This window comes from Panthera leo, chromosome D1, assembly GCF_018350215.1.
Source record: "Panthera leo isolate Ple1 chromosome D1, P.leo_Ple1_pat1.1, whole genome shotgun sequence".
NCBI lineage: Eukaryota > Metazoa > Chordata > Mammalia > Carnivora > Felidae > Panthera > Panthera leo.
Genome location: NC_056688.1, coordinates 63,979,342 through 63,995,961, shown reverse-complemented (window position 1 = coordinate 63,995,961; position 16,620 = coordinate 63,979,342). Strand labels below are relative to the sequence as shown.

General features: G+C 37.1%; 1 protein-coding gene across 4 annotated transcripts in view; it reads right to left on the bottom strand.

Moving 5' to 3' along the window:
- Positions 1-12,524: 12,524 nt before the first annotated feature.
- Positions 12,525-16,620, bottom strand: part of ZNF215 (zinc finger protein 215) — a 32,048-nt gene continuing 27,952 nt past the window's right edge. For all 4 annotated transcript variants that reach the window (XM_042905991.1, XM_042905988.1, XM_042905989.1 and 1 more), the window contains one exon: positions 12,525-13,501. In XM_042905991.1, the coding sequence (XP_042761925.1) occupies positions 12,594-13,501 (908 nt within the window). In that variant the 3' untranslated portion in view covers positions 12,525-12,593. The remainder of the gene's footprint in view (positions 13,502-16,620) is intronic.

Sequence of the window (16,620 nt, the reverse complement as noted above, 5' to 3'; positions counted from 1 at the left end):
TTTTTGACAGAGTGCAAGTGGGGGAGGGGCAGAGAGAGAGACGGAGACACAGAATCCAAAGCAGGCTCTGAGCTATCAGTACAGAGCCCGACATGGGTTTTAGACTCACGGACCATGAGATCAGACCTGAGCAGAAGTTGGACGCTTAACCGACTGAGCCACCCAGATGCCCCTAAATAATGAATAAATTTGAGATGATTTTCAATGTATACAAAAAGGATAGTGAGATGGGAATAATGAGAAAAGACAGATATGAAGTGCAAAGAATGGAGATTCAATGTAGGAATTAAAGGTGTTTTTAATATGAAATTTATTGTCAAACTGGTTTCCATACAACACCCGGTGCTCATCCCAACAGGTGCCCTCCTCAATGCCCATCACCCACTTTCCCCTCCAACCCACCCCTCATCAACCCTCAGTTAATTCTGTTTTTAAGATTCCTTATGGTTTGGCTCCCTCCCTAACTTTTTTTTTTTCCCTTCCCCTCCCCCATGGTCTTCTGTTAAGTTTCTCAGGATCCACATAAGAGTGAAAACATATGGTATCTGTCTTTCTTGTATGACTTAATTCACTTGGCATAACACTCTCCAGTTCCATCCACATTGCTACAAAAGGCTATATTTCATTCTTTCTCATTGCCAAGTAGCATTCCATTGTATATATAAACCACAACTTCTTTATCCATTTCATCAGTTGATGGACATTTAGGCTCTTTCCATAATTTGGCTATTGTTGAAAGTGCTGCTATAAACATTGGGGTACAAGTGCCCCCTATGCATCAGCACTCCTGTATCCCTTGGGTAAATTCCTAGCAGTGCTATTGCTGGGTCATAGGGTAGATCTAGTTTTAATTTTTTGAGGAACCTGCACACTGTTTTCCAGAGCAGCTGCACCAGTTTGCATTCCCACCAACAGTGCAAGAGGGTTCCTGTTTCTCCACATCCTCTCCAGCATTTATACTCTCCTGATTTGCTCATTTTAGCCACTCTGACTGGAGTGAGGTGATATCTCAGTGAGGTTTTGATTTGTATTTCCCTGATGAGGAGTGATGTTGAAAGACAAAGAAACTGATCCCAATCACAATAAAGGTGTTTCTAAGAAAGAAAAGAACATGGAACATAATCATTGATCACAGAAATGAAGACATTTTACCTGAGCTAAAAGTATATATACTCACTAGATTTTAGGCAAAACCAATATAAAAAGCATGCTTAGAAACAGCTTAGGGAAAAAAGAATTGCAATCATGCAGAAAGAAAAATTCTGGTCATCTACAAAGCCAGTGAAAAGAGAGAATGGATAAAGAACTCTTTACCAGTAAATGTCAAAAGACTGGAATGACATCTTCAGAATTGTGATATTAAAAAAAAAACTTATCACCTATTTTTTAAATCAACCAAATTGTCTTTATTGTCCAAATTGTGCAGGTAACAAATTAAATAAGAAAACAGAAAACATCATACATGTTCATTTCTTAAAGAGAGGTCAAGAATGTGGAGATTATGACATAAAACTGGTAATGAGTACTAAAATCAGTTAAGTATGCAGTTAAGTCAGAATTGTTAATTCGTTTACAAAATGTCAAAGATTTTAAATAGCTGTGCAAGAAAATCTTTAACAGTTTATATATAAATGCCTCATTGGGAGAGTTGGGTTGTCAGATAAAATACAGAACACCCAGTTTAGATTTCAGATATACAATGAATTTTTTAATATAATATATCCCAAATATTGCACAGGACTTGCACTAAGAAATTATTTGCTTATGAAATTCAAATTTAATGAGGCATCCTGTGTTTTTATTTGGAAATCCGCAACCCTGTGGGGGTAAGAATAGCAAAAGAAAGTGTGCTACATTTCTGATCTTAAATAGCAGGGACCCTACATCTTCTTAACAACTGGAGAAATGAGTGTAAAATATATATGTTTTTTACAAAGTTAGGAATTGCAACTAACAGAACTAAAGCACATATACCTTTCAAAACAGAGGAGAAAATAAAAACAGTATTCAGTCCCCATTGGCAAAAGACAGAAAAAAATTAAAGCAAAATTATATTGATCAGTAAGTACCCATTATTGATATAAAATAGGCAAAGGTTTATTAGGTAAATATAAGGGAGTGCCTACAATATGTTTTTTTAAATTAATAAAAATAACTAAATCCATAAAGTGAGTAAAAATACAAAAACCAATAGTTTCCTGAGCTCTTGCTATAATCAGAAAATATAATGGGTGGAAAAAATATGGCTTGTAGTAACACTAAAATTTCTTTCTAAAAAAGAATAATTCAATGAAAACAATGAAGAAAATAAAAGAATAGAGAAGTCTTATGATTTTTTTAAGAGGAAATGTTCTTAAATTAATCTATAGCTTTATTGCAAATTTCACCAAAATCCCAATGAGATTTGAAATTTAAAAAAATCTAGTCTTTTAAGAAAAACAGACATTGGAGAAAAGCAAAGATAATTTAAGATTAATGAGATTGCCCTAAAATATATTGAAGTTAAAATAATGGAGAATTTTATTGTACACTTGAAAAAAAATGTTCAGAGTGCTGTCAGTAAATCACTTAGAAACAGAGAAGTATATGGATTACATATGTATATGTAACATATTTAGTATATATGCATATATACTTTACATATATATTATAAAGATCTATGAATAGGAGAAGGATTATTCAGTAAAGGGCGCTGAGAAAATTATTTAACTTTTTGGTGAAAAATAAAATTAGGCTTTCATCTCATGACCTACATCGTATATATATTAATCTAATATATATTAAAGCACAAATTTTCAGGCTAGATTCCACGAACCTCCATGTGGTTTCATGAAAGCTGGTTTATCAGAAACGAACTACAAATTCAACCCCATCTTTATCTGATTCATATTCAAGATTAGCGTTTCTTTTTAAAGAGGATTGTACTGCTTTAAAATAAAATGCTTAAAATGCACCAAAGTGAGTTTTTTTTATGGTTGAAAACATGCACAACACATATGTATTTTCTGAGAATTAGAAAATATACCTAGGAATTTGGCCACAAAAGTTTTTTAAACTGTAGGTGAAAAACACTGAAATCAAAAGTAGGAAAAATATTTTTCATGATTAAGACAGTTAAGAACTTTTATAAAATAAGGAAGATAGATACCTACCTACTAAAGATTGGCAAAGGACATCAGATTAAAGCAATGAAATGCCACTTTTATTAACAATTATAATAGCTATTTTCAGTGAGAGTACAGAGTGATGGATACTTACTACTTACGACGAAGGTAAATTGACAGACTTTGGAAAAGCTATTTGGCTAATCATAAGCCTTAAAATTGTTGATATCCTTTCCTTCAGTGATTTCATGTCTAGGCATATATTTTTTGGAAATAGATTACACATTATTAAAGCATTTCTATTTCCAAAGAAGAGACCCACTTCATTTATCTAATTCAAAAAATAGAGCTATAGAACAAACATGTTTTAAAATCTCACAGAAAAAAATCCAAGGACAGAAGCTTTCATATGGGAATTTGCTCTAGAATTAGTGGCCATTGGACAAAGCCACTGTTTCAAAACCGTGTTTCTCTTTGGGTAGCCTCTCTACTGTCTACGCACTGACCTACTCTTTGCAGGTCTATAATTGCCACCACATCCATGAATATGTATTTTTTAATTCCATTGCCAACCACTAACTTGTAAACTTCCTTCTGGGTCTCCCCATTCAGATTTCTGAGTGGGAGAAGATGATTGGCTGACTTTTCATTACTACCTCTACACAAGCCTTTGCGGCAGGCTAAACCATAGGCTACTGGAAAGACTTTGGATTGGCCAGCTTTGTTGTCAGATGTTCACTCTGGTCCCTTCAGACATGCCCAGGGATGGATAATAAGGCATAAAACATGGCCTTGAGGGGCTGATGTTCCAAAAGTTTTCCCCAGAAAGTGGTGGGTCTGAGCCAAGCATTCTGAATTACATTAGAACACAAAGATATTTATTGTTCAAGATATTTATTGCAGTATTTTTTATTGCCCTCCCCCCCCAAAATAGGGGAAAAGTTGAATAAATTATGATGCATCTATATGTGTAATGTTATGCAGCCAGTAAAACTTATATTTTCCAAGAATCTTGTAATGATGATATACTTATGGTGTTAATTGAAAGTATAAGATATAGAACTATATATGGGGTAAGATTCTTTCGATCTATCTATCTATCTATCTATGTTTATACACATATTCCCATGGGGAAAAACTGGATATATACCAAAATGTTATAGTGGATAGGATGGATTGTGGCTATCTTTATGTTCTTCATACTTTTCTGTATTTTTTAAATATTTTTATTGATGTCTTCGTAAATAAAAATGGCATTTTTACATATAACATTTAAAATGTCAATGGTTGCATGATATTCCATTGTATTACTGTATCATAATGCTCAATTATATTATCAGGGATTTGGAATTTTTTTTTAAAGATTCCATTTTTAAGTAATTTCTACACCCAGTGTGGGGCTCAAACCCACAACCCCAAGATCAAGAGCCACATGCTCCACCAACTGAACCAGCTAGGTGCCCCTGGACTTTTCATTTTTATATCATGAATTTAACTGCCATAAATGTCATCATGTATGAAGTTTCTGATTATTTTTGTCAATTTTTATAATAATTTTCTATATTCAATTATTGTATTAAACTATAGGTCACAGAAGTATAATTTGTGCAAAGAAATGAAATAATTAAATTACATGATGTAGACAGTCAGCTACAAGTAGCCTAACACTGTTGGTGTATAAAGTGTAAAAGTGAAAGGAGAGGTTAGAGAATGGCCAGATCATGAAGGACTTCACGTGTCAAGCTAAAAAAATTTCTGTTGGTCATGAAGAGATACTAAAGAATCTTTTTTTAAAAAAAATGTTTATTTATTTATTTCAAGAGAAAGTGAACAGAGGAGGGGCAGAGAGAGAGGGAGAGAGAAAATCCCAAGCAGGCTTCACACTCAGCATGGAGCCAAATGCAGGGCTTGATCCCATGACCATGAGATCATGACCTAAGCCAAAACCAATGCTCAACTGAGCAACCTAGGCACCCCAGAAACATTACAGAATCTTAAACAAAGGTGCAACACTATCATTTTGAAAAGATGACTTTAACAACAGTGTGGAGATTGGCTATGTTGTTAGAATAAGAAGAGAATGAGTAAGAACAGAGGTCACAAGACCATTTAGTCAATGAGTTTTGACAGGAGGAAGCAGTTTTTTATTTTATATAAGTTTTATTTATTTTGAGAAAGAGAGACCCCACGAGCGGGGAAGGGGCAGAGAGAATCCCAGGCAGGCTCTGTGTCACTCACACAGAGCCCGAGGCAGGGCTCAAACCCACAAAACTTTGAGATCACGACTCAAGCCAAAACTGAGTCCAACACTTCACTGACTGAGCCACCCAGGCGCCCCCTTTTATGTTTCTTTAATTTATTTTCAGAGAGAGAGCACGCACGAGCACATGAGAGGGGGAGGGCAGAGGGAGAGGGAGAAGGAGAGAGAGAGAATCCCAAACAGGCTTCACACTGGCAGCGCAGAGCCCAGATGTGTGGCTCTAAATCACAATGAGATCATGACCTGAGCTGAAACCGAGTCTGATGCTTAACTAACTGAGCCACCCAGGCGCCCCAAGCCAATTTCCTTTTTTAATTGTTTTCATTTTTCCCTTAGTGTGCTCACCAGAGTAAATCTGGAAAACATACTCATTAAAAAAAAAAATAAGGCTAAAGATAGTGTGAAAAGCCACTGGAGGGTTTTACAGGACATGATTTAACTTTACATTTTAACCGGGTCACTCTGAAGGTTCTAAGAATTGACTGAAGGGAGGGGCTGGAGCCAAAGCAAGGATTCCAAGGAGGTATTGCAGTAATGTCTACAAGAGAGAAGTGTTAACCCAGTGTTAACAGAAGTGAGAGAAATAAATTTTGGATATAATTTGAATATGATGAATATGTCAGAAAGTAGTTTCAAAATTGGGCTTTAGATAGCATTTTAATACGTAAAAAGCAGGCCAAAGTAGTTTACAGACAGGAGGAATTGGTTGTAAAAACTTGTAGTTGAGCACAGTGTTTTAGAAGAGTGAAATTATTCTGTCTAGATAAATGATTTCATGTTGGAGTTTGAGCTACTCCTCAAGATGTAGGGTTTTTTTCATCTGGATAATATAAAGCTCAAATTGTGCCATGGGCCTAGTCAAGCCTAACCTTAGGGAGGAGTTAGGGTGTGATTCTAATCTGAGATTGAATAAATTGAAATAACCTGGGGAGGAGGAGTTAGGGGAAGGGAGTTGGGTGTTTCAAGCGGAGTGAGCAAAATATGGACTCTTAGGAATTAGTACAGCCTGGTGGTTAAGAGCTAGGTTGCCTGAGCTCACATCAGTTACTATGAAAACAAGATATATTTCTACCTAATGCCAAATTTATAATCATTGGATCAGTGTGAACTAGGAGTCATGCAGACTATCATCAGGCCAACTATCAGAGTCAGGCAGATCTGCTAGAAATGCCTACCAAATTAATTAAATCTTAATACCTACTGAATATTGTACTAGGCTATGCACATGGCTGAAAAAATATGCAATCCACTCCAAATGGTAATGTGTTTTTGTTCATCTTCGCAGGTTCTAGAACTTAGAATACAGACCACTATGAGTCAAGTGTACAGGTGTCTTCCACTAAACATTAAATTCCAAATGAATTAGAACTTTAACTTAATTTTTTTTTAAAAAAGCACAGTGGCTGAAAGATCTGAAGGACTCTGTGTTTAACCTATGGTCTTTTATTGATGGCATGGCATTCAGATAATCATTTGTTTTCTCTGAATTTAAGTATCCTTAGCTGTAAATTACAGAGATCGAAGTAAGAGTCTTAAAGCCGCCTAATGAACTTTTATCTCTAGAATAGTGCATACCATATAATAAAGTATAACTTTCACAGCACACTCATTCTGTGAAATCTTAACAGTTTGATATCATTTTAATTTCACAATCACTTCAAGAAAGGTCCTATTAAGTGCACACTATAGTCAGGGGAATTCCTGGCTCTAAAATGTCCACCCCAAGTGGAGAGGTCCAGCTGGAAACCTCACAAAGTCTTCAGACATCAAATGGCAACGGTTTTCATGGCACTGCGGACTAGAGGTCATGGTACACTTCTAATTACAAGTGTAAGAGAAGAGAAGCCCAGAAGTCAGAAGGGTTATCCAATTTTCCAGGAAAGCTTGTGGTTTCCAGGACCACAAAGCCGACTTGGATGCAAAGGAAAAACGACCTAGTGGGCAGAATCCCACCGCGCTCGAGCAAGAGGACGGATGAGTCTACACTTCTGGTCTCCCTGCCCCGCCAAGGCCCCACGGGGGCAGTGACTTCTGGCTGGGATAAAACCTCAAGGCTATTTTCGTTTAAGAGTGCCTTAGGAATAGAGTCCAGTACTGTTTCTATAGTGGGCTGGCCCTTGGAGCCTCCCAGCCTGCCTTGCCCTCTCACACTGGAGGTGCTTCCAGGGCAAGCCTCAGAGGTTTAGGCTTGATTTCTTGTTTTTGTTGATAGGCTGAAGCTATGAATTGTAGACACACTTACTACACATTAGGTCTCAGTCAGAACTTCCAACGTGAGCTCAGAACAAATTCTGGGAATGATGGACGGGTTTGGAATCCATCTATCCCCTCAAAGGGGTGGGAGTTCAGACCACTTTATAGTGTCTCTCCTAGAGAAGTGATCTCTCAAGACTACAAATGGGGCTGTCCCTACATTCTCCTCCCTCTGCTCCCCCTCTTACACATTTTCATTCAGAAGTCAAACCCGCTGTTACCATTTTGCCTCAATGAAGATATAAAGGAAAATTCTGTAATCTCTTATGATTTTCCTCACTTGCTAGGGTGGCACATAATGTCTATGGCAATTGTGGATCTTTCTTTTAAATTTCAGCCATTACAACATCAAAATGAAGTAATGAGAGCAAGAGAAAACAACTTGGATATCAAGTACTTGGTGAATATTGATAGAGCAGAACTAGTACTGGTAAATTACTAAATTCAAAGCTCACATCTATGAAGATGATAGCAAATAGAGCCCAGTAAAGGCCTCTAATCAAATTCAATCATAGTTCAGGGTGAACAATAGAAGTATTTTTTTATTAAAAGAAATACAGAAACTTGAAAAAAGTACTGATGTTATAGTGGGATCCTTAGTATTCATTTAAAAGCGTCTTCATCGTTTTACAATGAGATGTAAAAAATAAGTGGTCAGGTCTATTTCCTACTTACTCAGTACTACTATTTGTTGCTGGCAAATATAATACTTTTTATGGAATACTTGCCTCCCTCCAAACCACACTAAGTAGTAAGGGGTACAGTCTAAAACAATTGTGAGAGGATTACTGTAATGCTATAAACGTGTAAGTATGTTGAATTTAGCACATAGATTTTCAAGTCTTCTCAGTCTTGTCAGAGGTGGCTTTCTAGAGGAAGAAACCTCTTTAGTTGAACCTGAAGGAGTGAAAAATAGCTGGATAAAGAGGTCTCCATGAATAGGAAATATCATATGGAAAATACTAGAGCTAAACATATGCCGTAGATGGGAAGCTGAAAGCTATTGCATGACTGACACATGGAGTGCAAAGTGTGCAGTGCGAGAAGAACATTAGAACGTGAAAGGCAAGATAAGTCATTTCAGAGTTTAGATTTCACCTAAAAGTTCATGGGGAGTCTTTGAAAGGTTTAAGCATTTATGTGCAATAATCAAAATTTGTTTTTCAGAAAGCTCCTCTGCCTGCATTTTACAAATTTTCAAGGCAGAAGCACAGTTGAAGTAATGTAAGGGAGAGGACAGTAACCAGAAATAGAAATATAGTACCAGAGTGTGTGTGTGTGTGTGTGTGTGTGTGTGTATGCAGATAGGTACAAGGAAGAGTCTAAAAGATTTAGTGAGTATATTCACTAAGGTACAGGGCAACCTGTGGTGCAAAAGAAACTAACAAAACAAAACCAGTAGCTTATATATGACTGAAGTTTATTTCTAACAATCTGGACGGAGATGGGTGGCCCAGGATTCCATTGTCAACACTGGTTTCCACTTGTAGTCCAGTGCAGTTACTACGGTTTTCCTTGTTTCCAGCCAGCAGGGAGAGGGAAAGGATTCAGAATAGAATGATGCCTAGCTGTTTGAACGCAAGACCTGGAAGTGACACACATCACTTCTGTTCATAAATAAATATATAAAAAGTTAGGTGGCTGTGTGTCCAGCTAAAATTCTGTAGCAGTGAAAGTGGAGTGAATAAATATATTGGATAACAACTAGCAGAATGCCTTAGTAATTCATGGGTTATGGAGTATGGGCCCAGGGAGACAGGGCAGGTTTTTGAGTCTGGACAACTGGTCCATTCTCTGCCCTGAGGCTGAATGGCCTATGGGCCATCCATATGGAGATGTCTTATAGGTCTAGAACCTGGGGAAGATATTTTGGCTTGAGATCCCCCATGAAGAGATAATAATTGAAGACAAGAACCCTGAAGAGCAACACCACATGGACAGATTGTCAGATACCAAGGAGGAAAATCAGGATACTGTAATGACATAAAAACCAAGGGAAGTAAGTACCTCAAGAAAAAGGGAGCCATTAATAGAGTTAAACACCATACGGAGATGAAAGTGAGGGAAGCTAAAGGCTGAAAAGTATGCTCGGTTCCAAAAAAGAAGCAGTTGATTACTTTGTTAGCACTCTTTCATTAAAGGTAAGAGGACTATGACCAGATTGCAGGTTGTTGAGGAGTCAGTGGGCAGTGAACCAGTATGGACAAAACTTCCTAGAAGTGTGGCTGGCATGGAGATGAAAGAGAACTGTAATTGCTATGGGTAGTGGAGCAGAGAGGTTTTTGTTTTGCTATGTTCCTTTTCTAGTTTTTTAAGGTAGAGGTGATTTAAGCATTTGTATATCTTTTTTTTTTAATGTTTATTTTTGAGAGACATAATGTGAGTGGGGGAGGGGCAGAGAGAGAGGGAGACATAGAATCTGAAGCAGGCTCCAGGCTCTGAGCTGTCAGCTCGATGTGGGGCTCGAACTCATGGGCTGAGAGATCATGACATGAGCCAAAGCTGCACACTCAACTGACTGAGCCACCCAGGCACGCCGATTTAAGCATTTTTAACTACTGATGAGAAGATGCCAAATATAGAAGCTGAATTTAAAGACCTAAAAGGAAAGGTGATTGTGGGAGTGATTATTCTAAGAAAGTGAAAAAGGCAGGATTTAGAGGACATGGTATGGAAGGATAGTTCTTCCATGGTTACGGAGAACTGCATTCTGAAGGCTTGATGGCAGGATGTGGAGATGGTTTTGTCTGATGGTACCCAACTTCTTCAATGGAAGCAAGCTGATCGTGCGGGAGCTGGGTGTGCTGATTTAAGAAGGTGAGGAGAGCAGGAAGGGTCTAAAATAGGGTGGGAAACGGAAAGGACTGCAGTTGGGGGAAGCAGAACGATTTCTGGTAAGCATCAATGCCCTGTAAAGAGCTGGATGACTACTTCAGACCACACATGGTGAGGTACATGGTGCCAGAAATGTGTTCACTGTAAAAGCTGAAAGAAGAGTCCTATGTTTGTCTTCTACGAACTCCCTGGGCACACGGCACAGATTTCTCTCACAGCAGTGATACAAGTCTATGGCACAACATGAGCTGTTAGTCCTATCCTTACAATCTAATATAGCTCAGTATATTTCCCTGAGGACAGTTTACACATCTTATTTACACTTAAAAAAAAAATCAGTTGCCTTCTATACACTAATAATAAACTATCAGAAAAAGAAATTAAGACAAAAACCTCATTTAAAGGGCACTGGGTGGTTCAGTGGGTTAAGCATCTGACTCCTGATTTCAGATCAGGTCATGATCTCATGGTTCTTGGGTTCAAGTCCCATGTCAGGTTCCCCGATAAACATGAAACCTGCTTGGGATTCTCTCACTCTCCCTCTCTCTCTGCCCCTCTCCGTACACATACTCTGTCTCAAAATAAACAAATAAATAAAACAAAATCCCATTTACAACTTCATGAAAAGGATAAAATACCTGTGGATAAGTTTAACCAAGGAGATGAAAGATCTATACGCTGAAAACTATCATTCATTGATTAAAGAAACTGAAGAAGGCACAAAGATCTTCCATGCTCATTGACTGAATTATTGTTAAAATTAATATTATTAAAATTACCCAAAGAATATAAAGATTCAATGCAACCCCTCTCAAAATTCCAATGGCATTTTTCACAGAAAAAGAAAAAAAATCCTAAAATTTGTATGGAACTACAAAAGATCCTGAATACTCAAGGCAAACTTGAGAAAGAACAAAGCTGGAGGCATCACACTTCCTAATTTCAAACTATATTATGAAGCTATAGTAACCAAAGCAGTATGGTACTGGCATAAACACAGACACACAGATCAATGGAAGAGAACAGCGTGCCTAGAAATAAACCCATACATAAATATGGTCAATTAATTTACCACAAAGGAACCAAGAATATACAATGGGGAAAGGACAGTCTCTTCAATAACCAGTATTAGGAAAACTGGACAGCCACATGCAAAAAAGAAAATGGACCACTATCTTAAACCATACACAGACACAAATAAAAAATGGATTGAAGCCCTGAAATCATAAAACAAGTGAACACAGAATAATTTCCACATTAACTCATCATAAGTGTTCACACTCCAGTATACCTTTTCTGTTTTTGAATAAGATATGAGTTTTAACAAGCCACCATTCATTCATTGGGAATGTCTCCAATATGAACATTTTGAGGCAGATTAAGATAAGCCTCTTGGATGAACACTGTTTGGGATCCTGAAGTAGCTTACAGAAGACAGAGGAAGTTCTAGTATACAGAGTATTATTTAATACAGAGCATTAACACACTTTACTGACCTCTTAATGTTTGGAATAAATGAGAGACCCAAGGTTATGGATGTCTCTCTAGCCTATATCCCAAAGAGTACTTTTAAAAATGCAGACTTGAAGACTACATGTAGATTTGTTACTCTACTTCCCATTGCAGTTGATAACCCTCCACCAATTCTAGGTCCCACTCAGCACCAGGACAGCCAAGGATATTATCAAGAATGGAGTAATTTGCTGTCACTGTGGTCTCTGTCATTCAGAGTTCAGTTCCTCGTTAGTAGTCTTCCAATATTCTTGTGAGCTCGTGGTTTCTCATGACCTTCTCATAAAGACTGAAAGTTTGAGTTTTATTAAATATCAACTCTAAGGGTATTGCTTGGCTCCTCCCTACTTCAATAAATTAGGTGAATATATGGAAGCCATAGGTCCCATTTATGAAGTAGAAATGATGATGGCCATGATATCAAAATCATGATAGGCAAAGACTTTATGGTGATATATTTAAACTCCATACCCTTGTGGCTTCCTTTGGGAGACTGGAAAAGCTCAGACAGATATATGCCCAATAAAATATTTCCCTCTAATATAGTTCTGTCATATCAATTAAAGAATAATCCCTGACAAACGTTTTATTGCATTTACTACATTCACAGGATTCCCTCCAGTATAAATTCATTGATGTAGGTAATCCTGGGTTTCTTCCTTCTCTTGAGTATGAAGTTTTTGGTGTTTTTTAAGGTTTGAACTCCTATTGAAGGTCTTCTCACATTCCTTACATTTGAATGGTTTCTCTCCTGTATGAATCATTTGATGTCGAATAAGGGAGGAGCTCCGGCTGAAGGATTTTCCACAGTTAACACATTCGTAGGGATTATCTCCAGAATAAAGTCTTGAATTTTTATTACTATTTTTACTCTCACTGAAAGCTTTTCCACATTTATTGCCTTCACAGACCTTTGCTTCAGTATGAATTTTTTGATGCTTAGTAAGATTTGTACGTCTGTTGAAGAATCTCCCACACTCACTACATTTATAGGGTTTCTCTCCTGTGTGAATGATCTGATGTCGAATGACGGATGAACTCCGGCTGAAGGCTTTCCCACATTGATAGCATTCATAGGAATTCACTAAGGTATGACTTTCTGGGTGCTGAATGTCTATACTCATGCTCAAGGCATCTCCACATCTATTATATTCTAAATGTTGGTTACCTACTGAATCTAAATTAAATTTGAAGTTAGTTTTAAACTTATCACATTTTGAGAACCCCTTTTTCATAGGAATTCCCTGTTGTATATCAAAAATTGAATTAACTGACTCAACATCTAAGCTTTTCTTATTCTCACTACCTTCAAAGTTTCCCTCTTCAGTGTAGACTGTCTTGTGAACAAAAGCTTCTTCTGGCAAATTTATGTCCCAGTGTTCCTGGCTCCTGTATAGCCAATCATCACTCATCCAAGCATCTGAAGAAGGGGGTCCACTTTTGGTCAGTCTTCTCATAATTTCTCCATGAGATGATGATTCTCCAGAAATTCTCTCCTTTGTAACTGAATCTTGGTTTTCTGAAATTACCTCTCTGTCTAAAAAGAAATTAAAAATTCTATGAGCTAGCAGAAGGGAAATTGTTTAATTAGGAAAGGGATGCTAAACCACATAAGGAAATATGCAGATTTTATGGGTCTTAAATACAGAATGGAAATGTGAGGTGAGATTAGAAAAGGAGAAATACAGAAGAAATAAAAGGGACAAAAGTATTAAAAAGGAGGTTAGAAGATCATAAAATATGAGAAGAGCTATTCAAGTATATTAATGAGAATACATAGAGCTTGGGTCAAATATCAGCATATGAACTGGGATAGGGTAGCATTTCATAGTTCACATTGTTACTGGTTCATAACTAGTCTGTGTGGATTACACATAGTTTTCCTTTCCCTAGCATCTTGTCTTTGTCTCTTTTAATCCATGCTGTTCATCAATAATAAATACACCCTTCTGAAACACCAATTTAATCATATCTTTAAAAACAATCTACATTTACAGGCTCCACACCTTAACCAGCTAAAACAAACTTGCAATCAGTGTCTCTATTTCCATACAAGCTGCAGTTATTCCTCATATTTAACAAAGGCAGGAAAAAAAAAACTATAATCAAAGGTAGCAGAGAAACCACCCTTTTTGTGGGCTCAAAATCATTCCTGATTCTAATAGCCCTATGATACTTCTCTAGGTACTTCCTAGAATGCAAAACTTCACCTGTTCTAGTTATGATTTAATTCTCTTGTTTTCACCTGTCTTCAGTTTGTTTCATTTAATAATGTCCCACTTCCCTTCTCAGAATTGCTTTCTCACTTAGCTTCTGTATAAATACTTACATTCTAACAACTTTTTAAAAACTAAATTTCACTGACTTCCCTTTATCCTCTCACATATAACTTCAGGTTTATCTAATGCGTTTACTTCCATACTTCATTGGTAGCCAAAACACATCTTCCACTTGGTAGTCTCACATATATTATCGACCCCTGTTTTTATCCATCTCCAAGACAATGCCACTCAACTATCCTACTACTCTCTTCCAACTTAACAAATGAGCCTGAGAATTTCATCTTTCATGTGGAAAGAACTTCCCTCAATGTCCTCACTTGTTTAGTGAGTCACTGTCCTTCTAATATTTAGAGTCCACAAAGAGATCTTGAATAACCATTGCTCTTTAGCTCTCATATCTAATCTGCCCTGAGGTACTATTTTTTTATGAAATGATGTTTACCTCAAAGCAGCTCCACTGATATATCCAACTTTGTCAAATACCTATTAATTCTGCCTGGTTTAGTCTAATTTCTAGCAGAAATTATCTGTCTGTGTAATACAGTGGAAACTAGACCATTAAGTCAGAATCTCCTGGGGTGGAGCCTAGGAATATAACGAGGGTATCAATTGTAGTTTCGCTGTTTCTGCCTCACCAGCGTAAACTGGGTGTGTGGGCAGATAACCTATAGGTCTTCAGTGAGAGAGGAATCTCTTCCAAACCTGGACCTAATTTAGATGGTGAGATCCTGGACTTCAAGCTTGATGCCATAATGAGGTCTTAGGAGAGAATAAATATATTTAATAATGGGGAAAAAAATAATTTGTGGCCAGAGGACAGATTATAGATCAAAATGGCTGCACATTCATAAAAAACTCACAGCTAACATCATACTCAAAGGGCGAAAACTTAGAAGCTTTCCCCTAAGGTCAGGAACAAGACAAGGATGTCCACTCTCACCACTTTCATTCAAAATAGTACTGGAAGTCCTAGCTGCAGCAATCAGACAAGAAAGAGAAATAAGAGGCATTCATACTAGTAAATAAAAAGTAAAACCCTATTTGCAGATGACATGATACTGTACATAAAAAACCCTAAAGACTCTATCAAAAAACTACCAGAACTGATAAATTTAGTGCAGTTGCTGGATGCAAAATTAATATACAGAAATCTGCTGCATTTCTATACCTTAAAACAAAGTAGTAGAGAAATTAAGGAAACAATCCCATTTACAACTGCACTAAAAATAAAATATGTAGGAATAAATTTAACCAAAAGGGTGAAAAACCTGTACTCTGAAACCTATTAAACACTGATGAAAGAAATTGAAGTTGACACAAAGAAATTCCATGCTCATGAACTGGGAGAACCAATATTGTTAAAAATGCCCATATTATACAAAACAATTTATAGATGTAATGCAATCCCTATCAAAATATCAATAGCATTTTTCACAACACTAGAACAGATACCATATGTTTTCACTCTTATGTGGATCCTGAGATACTTAACAGAAACCCATGGGGGAGGGGAAGGAAAAAAAAGAAAAAAAAAGAGCTTAGAGTGGGAGAGAGAGCCAAAGCATAAGAGACTCTTAAAAACTGAGAACAAACTGAGGGTTGATTTGGGGTGGGAGGGAGGGGAGGGTAGGTGATGGGCATTAAAGAGGGCATCTTTTGGGATGAGCACTGGGTGTTGTATGGAAACTAATTTGACAATAAATTTCATAAAAAAAAAAAAAAAAGAGAATCCTAAAATTTGTATGGAACCATGGAAGACCCTGAATAGTCAAATCAGTCTTGAAACAGAAGAACAAAACTGGAGTATCATAATCTCAGATTTCAAGATATACTACACAAAGCTGTAGTAATAAAAACAGAATGGTACTGGCATAAAAAATAGACATATAGATCAATGGAACAGAATAGAGAGCCAGAAATAAATCCAAGATTTTATGATCGATTAATCTACGACAAAGAAGGCAAGGATATCCAACGGGAAAAAGACAGTCTCTTCAACAAATGGTGCTGGGAAAACTGGACAGCTACATGCAAAAGAATGAAACTGGACCATTTTCTTACTCTACACAAAAATAAACTAAAAAACGGATTAAAGGGGCGCCTGGGTGGCTCAATCAGTTAAGCGTCAGACTTCAGGTCATGATCTCACAGTTCATGAGTTCGAGTCCTGCATCAGGCTCTGTGCTGACAGCTTGGAGCCTGGAGCCTGCTTCAGATTCTGTGTCTCCCTCTCTCTCTGCCCCTCCCCCACTTGTGCTCTGTCTCTGTCTCTTTCTCCCTCTCTCTCAAAAATAAATTTAAAAAGGGATTAAAGACCTAAATGTGAATCCTGAAACCATAAAATTCCTAGAACAAAATATAGGCAGTAATTTCT